This window comes from Falco rusticolus, chromosome 5 (genome assembly GCF_015220075.1).
Source record: "Falco rusticolus isolate bFalRus1 chromosome 5, bFalRus1.pri, whole genome shotgun sequence".
Lineage (NCBI taxonomy): Eukaryota > Metazoa > Chordata > Aves > Falconiformes > Falconidae > Falco > Falco rusticolus.
In genome coordinates, this window is record NC_051191.1 from 65,704,053 (window position 1) to 65,717,607 (window position 13,555).

The 13,555-nt window shown below is 45.0% G+C and overlaps 1 protein-coding gene across 1 annotated transcript in view; it reads left to right on the plus strand.

Annotated features, from left to right (window-relative positions):
* Nucleotides 1-641: 641 nt before the first annotated feature.
* SYT10 (synaptotagmin 10) overlaps nt 642-13,555 on the plus strand; it is a 36,000-nt gene continuing 23,086 nt past the window's right edge. Inside the window, exon 1 of the mRNA XM_037390674.1 lies at nt 642-858. Coding sequence (XP_037246571.1) covers nt 708-858 — 151 coding nt within the window. The 5' untranslated portion in view covers nt 642-707. The remainder of the gene's footprint in view (nt 859-13,555) is intronic.

Below are 13,555 nucleotides of genomic sequence, written 5' to 3' on the forward strand. Positions count from 1 at the left end.
GCAGTGGGGACGGTGGTTTGGCTAACGGAGTTATCCGACTTTGCTCGGCAGACCCGTACTGAAGATTGCACTGCCCAGGTCACCTCAGAAACCACGTTCCGGGAACAACGACCGGAGCGGTGGGGAATAAACCCTGCTCCGTGCCTCCGGCGCGGTGAGCGAGCGGGGAGCCCCGCACGGAGCGCACCGCTGCTCAGCGGGGCGCGGGGCTCCTGCCGGGGGCGGAGGGCAGGACCCCGCCGGCCGGCACCCGCGCAGTCCCCGCTCTGCCTCGCTCGCCCCCGAGCAGCCTCCGACCGAGGCCGCCGCGCCGCGCTCCCGGCGGGGCCCTCACCCCGGGAGCCGTCCCGGCGCCGCCGCCCCTCGCCTGGCCGCGGGGCGGGGGAAGAAAAAGTTTCCCCGGGGGACGCGAGTCGTGTGTCCCCCCCCGCGCCCGCTGCCATTGGCCGAGCCGCCTACCGAAGCCCGCTAGGCACAAAAGGCGTTGCTAAGTGGATGCTTATATCCCCCCCCCCCCCCTTTTTTATTTTCTCCCCTCCCCCCCCTTTTTTGTCTTCCCCCCCCCCCCCCTCCCCCTTCACTACTTCTGCGGTTCACTCGCACCGCGCCGCCGCTCCGCCCCGCTCCGCTCCCCGCGGGAGGCTGCGCGGGTCGGGCGCGGAGCCGTCCCGCGCCGGCCATGGCCTAGCGGGCGGCCGGGGCAGAAGATGAGTTTCCCCGCGGAGGACGGCGTGGGCAGCCTCTGCCACAAGGCGCTGCAGATTATCTCGGAGCTCTGCCTGGGCGGGCAGGTGGAGCGGGAGAAGTGCGCCGGCATCTTCCCCCTGGAGACCGCCCGCCAGGGCATCGGCGGCACAGGTACCGACCCCGGCCCCGCCGCCGCGGGGCTCGTCCTGCCGCCGCCGCGGGGCGGACAGCGCCGTCGTGGGCGGCCGGAGAGCGCAACTTTTTCCTTTGCCTTCCCTGCGTGCGGAGGGGGCGGAGGGGGGGGCAGTCACGCAGCCCGCTTTAATATCCTCTCCCTCTCGCAGCCCGCGCAGGCTCCCGGGAAGCAGCGAGGGAAGCGCCGGGACCGCCGAGCCGCCGCCTGGGGTGGGGGCCAGCGACCCGGGGGCGACGGGGCGAAACGTGGGGCCGCGGGCGGGGGTGCAGGAGTGGGGACGGGGAGATCCGGGAGGCGCCGAGGGGAGAGGGGTCGCCGCCGACGTGCGAGCTCTGCCGTCGGCTGGAGCCGCGCCGCCGGAGCCGGCCCCGTTCCCCCGCTGCTCGCGCGTTTGCCCCCCGCAGCCCCGCTCCGACAAAGTTGTCCCCGCGGTGGGAGTTCTTCTGCATGCGACGCGCGGACCCCTGCTGTTGCATGCGTCTGTGGGGCCGCGCGTGCGGCGAGCGGGGCAGAGGGTTGTGCGTGGTAGTCTTGTCACGGGTGGGCAGCGTTTCCGCGCGACGGGTGGCCCACGCGTGGGCTGCGCCGGCCGCCCCTCGGCTCCCCCCGGCCGCCCCAGCGCGCGGCCGGCGGGGCCGCGGCAACAGGTTGCGCGGAGGCGCGGGCGGCTCCGCGGGGGGCGGTGGGGCTGGCGGGGGGCTGCTGGGGGGCGGCCGCCGCTGCTCGGCGCGCAGCCCGGGCTCGGGGCGCAGGTCACCGAGCCCCAGGTCCGAGTAGCCCGACATGGAACCTGACGGAGCGCCCGGCGCTCCCTGAGCAGGGTTTGCGGCGTTCCGCATCCCCTCCGCTGATGCCTGCGGCGGCGGGAGAGCGCTCTGCCGGGCGGTGGGAACTTATAGAGTCAGGGCAGCCGTCCGGTCCAGGACCGTCCGGGAAAATTGCATGTGTCTGTGTGTGTGTGTGTGTGGAGTCGAAACCAAGATTTTGACTCCTAACGGTGGTACCTTTGGTCTGTGATTCCTGGCTTGTCTGGATTTCGGAACCGGCGCTGCGCCTCGGCGGAACTCGTACGGCACTCGGCACTCTTCGCTCTCCGTGGTACTTGTTTTTAGGACGGGGCTTGAAAATTAGTCCAGGTTCAGTGCTTAATTTCTGCCAGAAGGGGTTGGTAGCCTGTTCTGTCTGCCCATAAATACAAATGGACAGCTTGCATTATGGCCAACAAAGAAATACCAAGCGTACAGTGCAAATTAAATACATTAACACCAAGTCCTGAAAAGCCGCAGGTCCTCAGCATGGGACCCAGCGGCGCTGTAGCTGTTGCCGCAGCTGCTGCGTTTTTTCCTTTTCCCTTTCTTCCAATGTCCACAGATGTTACGGCAAATTCCGGGTTACTTGTAGTACCTTAGAACAAAAACCTGTTGTCTGAAAGGGGAGCGATTTTTCTTTCAGACCCGGGTACCCGCACGGTTCTCCCAGGGCTTTGCGCTTGAGGCCGGAGCCGAGTTTGCAGCCGGTGAAGGCGGGCGCGGCCCGGGGCGGCAGGGCGGGGGGGAGGGGGGGGCGGCCAGGGGGGCTCGGTCCGCCGCGGGCGCCGCTTGCCCCGCGTCCCTGCCGCCGGCGCAGCCGGCGGGCGAGGGGTTTGCAGCCTGCTCCCACCGGAACGGGTCGCGGGTTTGTAAATGACGGCTACGGGGGACGTTCCGACCGCGCACTGCGTTGGTTGGCTTGGTCCGAATCGTAGAAGGTTGCATAGAAATAAATTGCCCTACGGAGCCTGAAAATTTGGCTCCGAAAAGATTAGTTTACATGATTTTTAGGGAGTACTGTACAGGGAGTCAGTATTAGGTGTCATATAAAACCAAAGTTGATGTATAAGCACGTGAGGTGTGTAGGATACAGAAGAGTCCCACGAGGTAAACGAAAGTTTGCTGTTTAGAAAATGTGAATCTTCAGCACTTGCCTTGCACCATGTACAGTAACGGGAGCTTCTTTTTAAACATTTCTTCAGTCAACAATCATCTTGGTTTATTTGTAAACCCTAACGACCTTGCAATTGTTGGATTAGAAAAAAACCTGATAGTTAACAGACCGGGGGCTTGAACCACTGCATCCCACATCTCAGCTGAGTTCCTAAATCTCACTGTTTTCCCCCTTAGAATGAAACCATTCTTAGATGATGCATGTCAACTTCATCAGCACACTCATATTAAACATTGTCTCATTAGTAACACTGCTAATAAGCATATATTAATGGTTTCTGATTCTGGAGGAGGAACACACTGTCATTGTTGATAATTTACAATATTTTAATATGTAAACACTTGGATAAACAAGATATAAATATCACTTGCCTTAATTTTATGAACTGAAAGATTGTAAATACTGTTTAGGTCGAGAGAAATGTGGTCATTGAAAGGTGAACCGTGCCATGTCTCTTCTCCTCTTCTTCTGTTCTTCAAATGCACATAGAGTTCATTTTAACATCTCTATGAATAATGTGGTCCACAGTGTTGAACATCCATAGTCCCTGTTTATCAATGGTAGAAATGTTAAGCGCTCTTCAACATCATTCTGAGTATGAAGCCACAAATGTTTGTGTTTTTCTGAAATATGTGTGTCTCATATGTAGGGTGGTAGTATTGGCATGAGAATCCATGTCATGTAGCTGTATCCTTCTATGACTGAGTAAATTCTGCACAGTTGTGGCATCATGAAGCTGTAGCTGTATTGTAGAGAGGAGGAATGGCTAATTTAGCCCTATTGGTTCTGCTGTGTGTCCCAAACAATGATGCGGGAAGCATATGCCTACACTGGGTGATACGCATCATGGAACCAGTTCGGTTATTTCTCCCTGGGGCTCCAGCCATAGAAGTGTGCTGGGAATGAGTTCCTGCAACAAGCTCTGAAGAGTGTGAAGAAGAAACTACTGTAGTAAGTGTAAGAAGAAACTTGAGTTGTGAGGAGGACTTCTGGAAGATGTGGAGAAGCTAAAAGATTGTGAGTGGGCTATTACAGAGTAATGGTTGATCATTGTATCTTGTTATGTTGCAGAATGACAGCTAAACTTCCAATGAAAATCTAAACAGCAAATAGTCCAGGAGGCAGTATAAAGAGGAGAGAAAAGACAAAAAAAAAAAAAAAAAAAAGTTGACTATATAATGATAGCGTATTCTCTCTTTAAATGGTGGGTTCATTCAGTACCTAAAAGTGCCACAAAGGTAGCATAGGTAAAAATCATTATTGAGATTTCATTGGAGGACATCTAAAATATGAGGAGACCCATATTTGGAAAGGAAAGAATACCGCATGAAAAAAAAAATCAGAAAATAAAAGAGTATATGGTAAAAAGGAAAGCAGACCAGTTTTATTTAATATAAGAATAAAAATGTGCCCTAGAAGTTGAAAACAGTAACAAGGGCAACTAAAACTGCCTGTGATGTGGTTATACTGGTGGGTGTGATGATTGCTTTCTGTTCAGCTAGACTGTGAAAAGCAGCCAAGCTTCTCAGAGGAATCAACTACTTGAGACAAAAGATGCACCACCCAGTCACAGGCTTAATGCAAAATATGAGGCAATATTGACCCCGTGACCCAAGAAGTTTCACTGGCAAGCAGAGAAGCTGGGTACTGATTTTTTTGATAGAGTCCATGTCTAGGTATGAGAATGAAGTATATATAACAAGGACAACAGAATTAAACACAAAGAAGAGGGGGCCAGAAACACAGAATAAAAAATGGAGAGCATGGCTTTGGGAAGGCAGAATGCAACAAAATGAAACAACAAAGCAGAAAGGAGAGCTTTTCAGATTTGCTGCTAACAAAATAACAACAAAAAACCCCAACCCTCCATGTGTTTGATTCCTCTTATTCTCAGAGAAATTAAGAGTTTGGACATTCTTTGTGGAAAAACAGTATTACATCAAAGAAATGGCTGATTATTCAATACTTTTTTCCTTCTCAGTGTCAACGCTGTCACCTTAGGACCCTCAATTACTGCTCACTGCTTAGGTCGAGAAGGGGTAATCATGGTTAGTGTAATGGATAATTAATCTATGGAACTCAAGCAAAGAATCTTAGTGAGGTGAACAATTTCATAAATTTCTAAGAGCTTTAGACAATTAGTGAAGATAGACATCTGCTGTTATTTTCTGTCCTGGTAATTATAAGGACTATTAATTCTCTCTTCTCAGAAGAATGCTCAAGTGAAAAGATTAGGAAGCTGTTTACATTTATGGTACCTTTATATAGTTAGATGACTATGCAAGCCTTCTTTTGAAGGGCATAACATTTATGGCAAAATGCTGAATCAGATGTGCAACTGTTGTTTCTTTTTTATTTTACACCTCCTTTATTTCCAGCAGATTTGAGCGAAATGATTAAGATGTTTGTCAACTAATAGGAAGAGTGCAGGTGGAAAATAAATGGGAGCTGGATGTGCAAGATTGCACCTAACAATTTATCTCTAATCCAAGTAAATTATTTTCTAGAAGTGTCCAAAATTCATATATGCAGCTTCGTTATACCTCTATTTTGAATCAGGTTATCTGATTAATAAATGACTCTTAATTCATTTCTGCCAGTTAAGCATCCCTCCTCATTTTCAAAGGAACCAAGCACATCAAAGTCCCAGTTGCGAGCATTTCTGAACATTAAGTGAATTGCATAAAGTGTAGTGAGAGGGTGAGAGGAGGTTTGGCATCCTGCCCTAGGGACACGTTTAAAATTCATTGCATGTCCTCTGCAAATGGTGGGCACTTTCTGCTGTCTTTGTGGTTTTTTTTAGTCCTGCTGGTCCTGCAGAACTGCACTCTCTCATTGTCAGTTCTGATGGGGAACCAGTGTTTCCAACAGAGCTGGTATCCTGGTTGCTTCCCTGGCAGGAGGGTGTATTTTAGCTGTCTAGAGTGGGTAGAAAGCTCTAGAGAGTGATGTTTGCTCTTGCTCTTTTGCTTGTCAGGCAATGATTATTTTTAAGTTGACCATGCAAAGAGCATCAGCTTCTACAGGATCGTTTGTTATTCATCTAAATATTCTATTCAAATTTATTTTATTATCAAAAAAGTGTAACATACCAAGTTTCTTACCCTACCCCTGATTGACAGTTTGCTTTAGAAGTATAGGGGTAGTAAGAAGACACTGGAGCATCCTGCACATGGCCATTCTATAATACAATCACATTGTTCCCTGAAGAGCAATGTCTTGGGTTCTCCTGACATAGCTGGCATGAATCTACTGTTGGCTGTCAGCTGCTTTCCTGATACCTCTCAACCTGCTGATGGTGGCTGATGGTTTACGTTTAGTCCTGGTTTCTTTAAACATGCATGTGTGCATGCACACATCACATACACACGCATGCAAACACACACACACAGAATATAAGCTGTAGGTATACTTACACTGCCTGCATACATTCAGGCGGGAGAAAGAACAGATTTACCCAGTAGTGTGCTTGCAAATGCTTCTCAGCTGTGCCAAAGCAAGCATGAAAGGGACCAGAAATGGCTTGAACGAATATGAAGATTATTGCGGTCAGTGTAGGACTGTCATACAGGAAAGGACCATTTTTCTTCATGAGAAAGTATCTGCTGTGTGAAACAATTGAATGTTCTGTTACAGAGAACTGATAAAATTAAATAATAAACATTTGAACAGTTAACAGACCAATCCAATTATTAATGTTACAGATTATCACCTGGTCAGAACAAATTTATTATCAGAGAGAAATATGGTTTAAGAGAAAAAAGTACAGATTTACTGAAAAATATGCTTTACAAAATCAGTGTTAACGAGCTGTGAAAACCAGAAATGCATCTAATTCAGAAGTGTAAATGCAGAACAGAGGGGCAGACATACCACAGAGACCAGATTTATTTACAGTAAATGTGAACGCAGTCACAACAATGCAGAAGTGCTCAACATACAGACAGCAGCAATACACAGTAAAAAGGAGTTTTATGAAAGAATCTTCCTCCATATGCATTTTGCAAAGAAATACAGAAGAAAAATACAGAAACTTTTATAACAGCTGGAGGGCAAACCTGTAATGATGAAGATAAGGAGACACAGTGTTTTGCTGGGTCTCGTCATATGTGTGAGGTGTTCATTATATGATGCTGAGTAAGAATAAACATAACCATGACAGTTCAAAAATGATACTTGAGCTGCTTTAACTTTGTTACAGCTATGGTATGCATATGATTAATGACAGTCCAGTGGGCTTATGATATTTTAATTTTGTTTTCTTGTCTGAAAGAGGGTAATGAGGGTTTCTTGCAGATGCTCACAGAGACATCCTTGCAAGTGTGAGAGTAGTATGGGACCAAAGTTAGTTTTATGTTTAATAGAAGGCAAGGCAGGCAGACATGGGTTGAGCAGAGGTGGGAGTTACCTCCTGTTGAGGTTAAGTGAGAGTTAACAAGTAGAAAAGTAGGTAGGCTAGAAAAAGCCTTGAAAGTAGAGACAGTTTACATTTGGTGTGTTAGAAAGGAGGGGCCAATGTTCAGTGCAACATCTTTTGCTTCCTACACTGCAGGCAAAACACAATGACCCAGTCAGGCAAAAGTGAGAGCCGTCTCCTCTGGTTACATACAGCACACATATCATGTACTGAGGCTCATGAAGAGACAGCTGTTGTGGCAAATTCCTTCTGATTTCTGGAAAGCAGAAAGTAATGTGGGCTAGGAGAAGGCTAATAAGCTTTTGGAAAATACCCTGTATCTGCTGTATGTCATGTAATCTAAAGTCCTGTACATGGCGTTTGAAATGGCAAAAGAGGGCATTCCATTTGTGGTTGGACAGATACAGATTGACAGAGGTATTGATAGATAATAATTAAGATAAAATGATTTTGAGAGATTAATATTTTATGCGCTGTAATTGTGTAGTAAATCACAGTGATACCTGAGTTCATTTGATTCCCTTACTGTCAAAAGACATGCTACCACAGAGCTCTGTTAGCATTAAGTGATGTACCAGTCAGTAGATAGTGATGGCTGTTTTGAACAAATTCTTACATCAGACTGAGAGAAGATCACGTGTAGATGTTTAAGTGAAAGGCTATTTTTGCCATTTGAAATTTAAGTTGGGTGTTTTAACAGGTTCCAGTTATGAAAGAAAATACAAGACTCTGCACCTGCCACTTTGAGGCACGCTAAAGCATTATATCCCCATCTGCAGGGATTTGGATGAGACAGAGGTAATTGTGGAAGATCTGCTAATGCCAAATAAAAATGAACACCAGCAACTTTTTATGTTCTTCAAATATCCCCAAGGAAAACTGAACAGCAGAAATGATGAGTTGGACCAATTAGTTCATATACATGGGGATAAGAGAGATTTATTAGACCCAGACCTTTTATTTGATAAAGCTCCTGCTTTCCTTCAAATCCTAGAAAATGAGAGACATATTAATTTATCTGATTGAGCTGACTCCAAATATTCCAGACACAAGAGTTCCCTTTACAGTGGTCATATGGAAAGGGTGAAGTTCCTTATGGCTGAAGAACAAGAGAACAAATTACAAGTTAAAGAAAAATGTGTTTGAAAAAAGTTACAGAGACATTGTACTTAACAATTTAACAGAACCAAGATCAGATATAGACCAACAGGTGGGTCAAAAAGGAATATAACCCTCTCTTTTTCCAGGCGTTCCTTTCCCCCTGTTCCTTTGCTGGCAAGAGTATGCTGTCCTTAGTGTGGTCCATACTAGATGTTTACCTGCACCTTATACACATGGGCAGCTACATCACAGCACTATGTGGTCTTTCTCCATTCAGGATCATGGGTTTGTGGAGTATGCTTTTCCAGAGTTAAGCATCAAGGGGCATATGGTGTCAAGCCACTGACTAAAATGTTTGTGGATGTTTGTGAATGCATTCATAGGCAGAACTGTTCTGAGGCAAGTTTCAAACAACAAATTGTTGGAAGACATAGGACAGAAACCATTGCTTAAAACATTCCCCAGCATCCAGAAAAAAAGGTGATGTTTCTGAAATACTTGCCTGATATGAAAGACTGGCTGTCAAGGAGCCTTTTATGGGGGAAACATTTCTGAGGATATTTATTAAAAATGCAGAGAGATTTGGAGGTAAATAGAATTCACACACTTCCCAAATATACATGCCTTTCTCAAACGAGAAATATAAAATTGTCCAAAATTCCATATCTTGAAAGAGTAGTTTTAAATATAAAACCATGAGGAAATAGGATACTTTCTTTCAGTTATGAAATTTTATCAGGACTATGAAGATGACATTAAGGACAGAGGTCAGTAAAAGAAGATCATCAGGAGTGAAATGGTAACTCCATTGAAATCACTGGAAGCTTTCCCATTGATCAGAAGGAGGTGTGTGAGAAAGAGGATTTTCTTCAATTTCCTGAGTTTACCCAGCATGAGAATTGGAATGGCAAAACCATAATGCTTCATGTCCAAATGAATATTCAGAAAGATGTCCTGTTCCGTGCAAACGTGTAGCATTGAAGACAAGCTGTAATTACCAGTTCAGAAAAAGAGTTGTCAAACAAACTGCTTGTAGTTTAAGATGCTTTTTCTCTTCCTTCATACTAGAGACCAGCTAAAACATTGTTTACAATGTTGGCAATTAATGCTGTCCCAGCAGAGTGAGTATATCTCCTTCTGTCTCTAAAAACTTAGGCAGTCTTTGAATTTGTCGCCAGTTCTGCATCTTTAAATAATAGATATGTGAAGTGCAACTCTGGCCTGATAATGTGTCCATCCTTCAGTACTCATTTTCCTTCCCACCAGGTTTCCTTGGCAGCAGTGTGAAGAAACTCGAAGTCTGCAGAACTGTCTCTTAATGTTTTGTATTCTTAAACCAAACTTCCTATAAGAAGGTAATACAGGAGGCATATCCAGTCTAACATGCAAAGAGTCTGTGAAGCTCCATTTGAATGCTCGTGTACAGATGATTTTAGTGTTCACGTGACAGCAAATCTCTTGTAATTGCTCAGCTGAGTGGCTGTCAGAAGTGACGAAATGAAGCAATATGCTTCTTATATCAATATATATGGCATACTGACTGATAGCTTTTTAGCAATTCTGGCAGTAAATGTAAATAAATACTTTTTTTCTTTAAATGAACTATTCTTTAGTTGAATTCCTGGCAATTAAAATATTTAATGATTCTGCTTAGGTATTTGTTGTATAATGAAGTACAATATGTGAGGTTGTTTAATAGTAAAATAGCAAAAATGGAGGCTATAATTTGTATAACTGTAGAATTAGATCTTTTTCTCTGCCCTTGAGACTTAAAAAGTTTCACGTGATTATTTTAAGGCTATAAAGAATATATTTTCTGTAATGATCTTGGGAGTGACTTAGAATTTGAAATAGTTTAATTGAAGTCCAGAAAAAAAGCTTAGAGAAAGTTAAAGTGTGGGAGTAGGTGTTGAAAGGACACACAAGTTATTTGAAGGCTTGAAGAATGTCTTGCAGTGAAACACTTAGAATTGGCTAGAAATGCTCTGATGGTATGTTTTTCAGCTGATAGTATCTATTCATCAAATTGAAACTCTGCTAGAAGGGATCAATTTTCATATTTCTAGTTTTGAAATGTTTCCAGCAGTTACAAAGTTGTTAAAACAACCAGTTTCAACATTCTTCTAATGAAAAAAAATACAATTTCCAGTTCTAAAAGCTTTCCTCTCAAAATGTAACCTAATTATGCCAACCATCTACAAACTGAGCTGGAAATATTGCAAATTACCCAAAATTTAATTGCTTTTTGTTTCCTTTTTCTTATATCTGATAGATCATCAACGTTTTAGAGAGTTCTATTTTTTTTTCAGGGTTTGAGAATGGGAAAATATTTTGTCCAGCTTGATTGAAAATTTAGCTTGTTCAATTTAACAAAAAAGTTCCTTCAGTGGGGCAAGCCTCTGTATTATTATATTAAATTAATTTATGACCATGTATTGGGTTTCCATGGCAAGGTTTTGGTAGCAGGGGGGCTATGGGAAGTGGCTTCTGTGAGAAGGTAGGTACTGGAAGCTTCTCCTATGTCAATTGGAGCCAATGCTAGCAGGCTCCAAGATGGACCTGCTGCTGGCCAAGGCTGAGCCCATCAGTGACAGTGGTAGCATTTCTGGGATAACATACTTAAGAAGAAGCAAAAAACCTGCTGCCCAACAGCAGCTGGAAGAGAGGAGTGAGGCTACCTGAGAGCAACAACTCTGCATACACCCAGGTCAGTGCAGAAGGAGGCAGGAGGTGCTCCAGGTGCTGGAGCAGAGTTTCCCCTGCAGTCCGTGGTGAAGCCCATGGTGAGGCAGGCTGCCCCCCTGCAGCCCATGGAGGCTAATGGTGGAGCAGATCCCCACCTGCAGCCCATGGAGGAGCCCATGGCAGAGCAGGTGGATGTGCCCAAAGGAGGCAGCCCATAGAGAGCCCACACTGGAACAGGCTTCTGGCAGGACCTGCGACCCCATGGGAGACCCATGCTGAAGCAGTCTGTGCCTGAAGGACTGCAACCTGTGGAAAGAACACATGGAAGGGACCCACATCTGAGCAGTTCATGGAGATCTGCAGCCTGTGGGAAGGACCCACGTTGGAGAACTTTGTGGAGAACTGTCTCCTGTGGGAGGGAACCCGCGCTGCAGCAGGGGAAGAATATGAAGGGGAAGAATGTGAGGAGGAAGGAGTGGCAGAGACAGCGTGTAACGAACTGACCGCAACCCCCATTCCCCATCTCCCTGCGCCACTGGCGGAGAGGAGGTAGAGAAATCAGGAGTGAAGTTAAGCCCAGGAAGAAGGGAGGGGTGGAGGCAAGGTGTTTCAAGATTTGTTTTTTATTTCTCAGTGTCCTACTCTGTTTTTTTATTGGCAATTAATTTCCCCAAGCTGAGTCTGTTTTGCCCATGATGGTAACTGATGAGTGATGTCTCCCTTTCCTTGTCTTGACCCAGGAGCCTTTTGTTATATTTTCTCTCTCTTGTCCCACTGAGGAAGGGGTGTGATAGAGCAGCTTTGGTGGCCACGTGGCATCCAGCCAGGGTCCACCCACTGCAGACCATTCTTTGGCACTGAGGCCAGCTCACATGTAAAAGCCTCTCTCCATGCTGTTAGAATCTGTCATCTGCTTAAACAAAAGGCCCTTATCCAAGCCACCTATTAAGAATGATCATTGTCCTACCCTAAATCCTGATCCATGTCCTGGAATTGGCTGGGAGGGTATGAACTGGCCCAGTTTAGAACCATTCCAGGGATTGGTACAGGTAATTGAGTTTCAAGTCATGGGTTCGTTTCCTGGCACAGTTTACTTTATGTGTATTTTGTATAGGCATGTCTTATGAAGCATATCATCTCCTTTAATCTCTCATACAAAGACATGAAGGAATAAATGCCTGCAAATTAGAACTACAAAAATACAAATCAGAAGTACAAATTTGCAAGGAAGTTATTAACCATTGAAACAAGCTGTAAACTCAACGCATCTTAGTATCTTCTCTTGTTGTCAAGATAGGACAGTCTGCTGCAGAACATGCACAAGCTAAATAAAAATTACTGGGCTCAGGAAGGATGTCAGGGTAAGCAGCAGAACAGACCAAATAGCCTAATGATCCTACTGAAGCGGAATTATCTAGAAAAATGAAATGCAAAAGTATAGTTTGCTTCTTGTGTTATGCAGCCATTCATTTTATGGAAACAACCTAAATAAGAATTTGCCATATGACTTTCTCAGTAAGCTGACATGCATATTCGAAGGGCTAGATGTTGACATTTAACTACAGACAGAAAAGGAGGACACCTTTCTCAGGTCTAGTGGGAAATGGTTGAAGAGGCATACCTCGGTTCAAGGCAGGGCAGCAACTTGTACCAAACTCTTTAAATCAAGAAGGTCATCCTCTGCCAATTCCAGACTATAAACATTTTCTATTTGCTTTTGCTATTCTCATGTATCTTCACATTGAATGGGCCGTATTGTGTTTGCTGCTGAGAGATGTATCTGGATTTTATATAGTATTAAAGAAAACGTTCCCAAATTTTCTACTAGAATCTTCATCTTTCAAAGGGACCTGTGAGGTACACACTGTTCCATGGAGCTAATACATACCTAGAGGACTATTTTTCTTCCTGTGATCCTTCAGAAAAAATGTGCTCAAACTCTTGTTGCACTTTTCCACTGTTTAGTTTAGTAGCCTGAAGCTATGGATACAAAATATTAGCTGTTAAACTGTCAAAACTTGTTGTAACAAGCAGCAGCAGCCATTACCTGAGGGACATTTAGGCAGGGTTTATTGAATACTTTTGAAGTACACAGAAGGCTTTTTTTTCAAAAAGAAATGGATTTTTTTAGTTATATTTTGTATTACATAATTTTGGAAAAATCAAAGTGAAACATGTCACATAGAATAAAACTCCTAATTAGTGCTCAACTGGCATTTCTGCTGATCCACCATCTCCTAAAATATAAGTCTGTTCACAGAATTTCGTTGGTATGAATTCTGTCCTCGTATCTTTGGCCATGCTATTGGATACGCTAACTAATAGTGGCAGATAAGGTCAGATACAGGGCAGCAGGGTAAAGTGCACCATGTGGTCTCTGTACAACTCAGGGAATTGCATAGTGTACTCTGAAGCCAACTGCATTTTCAGAGTGGAATTTCAGATATCAATATATATGTGCTGTCTTGATCTAACACAGTCTTAGT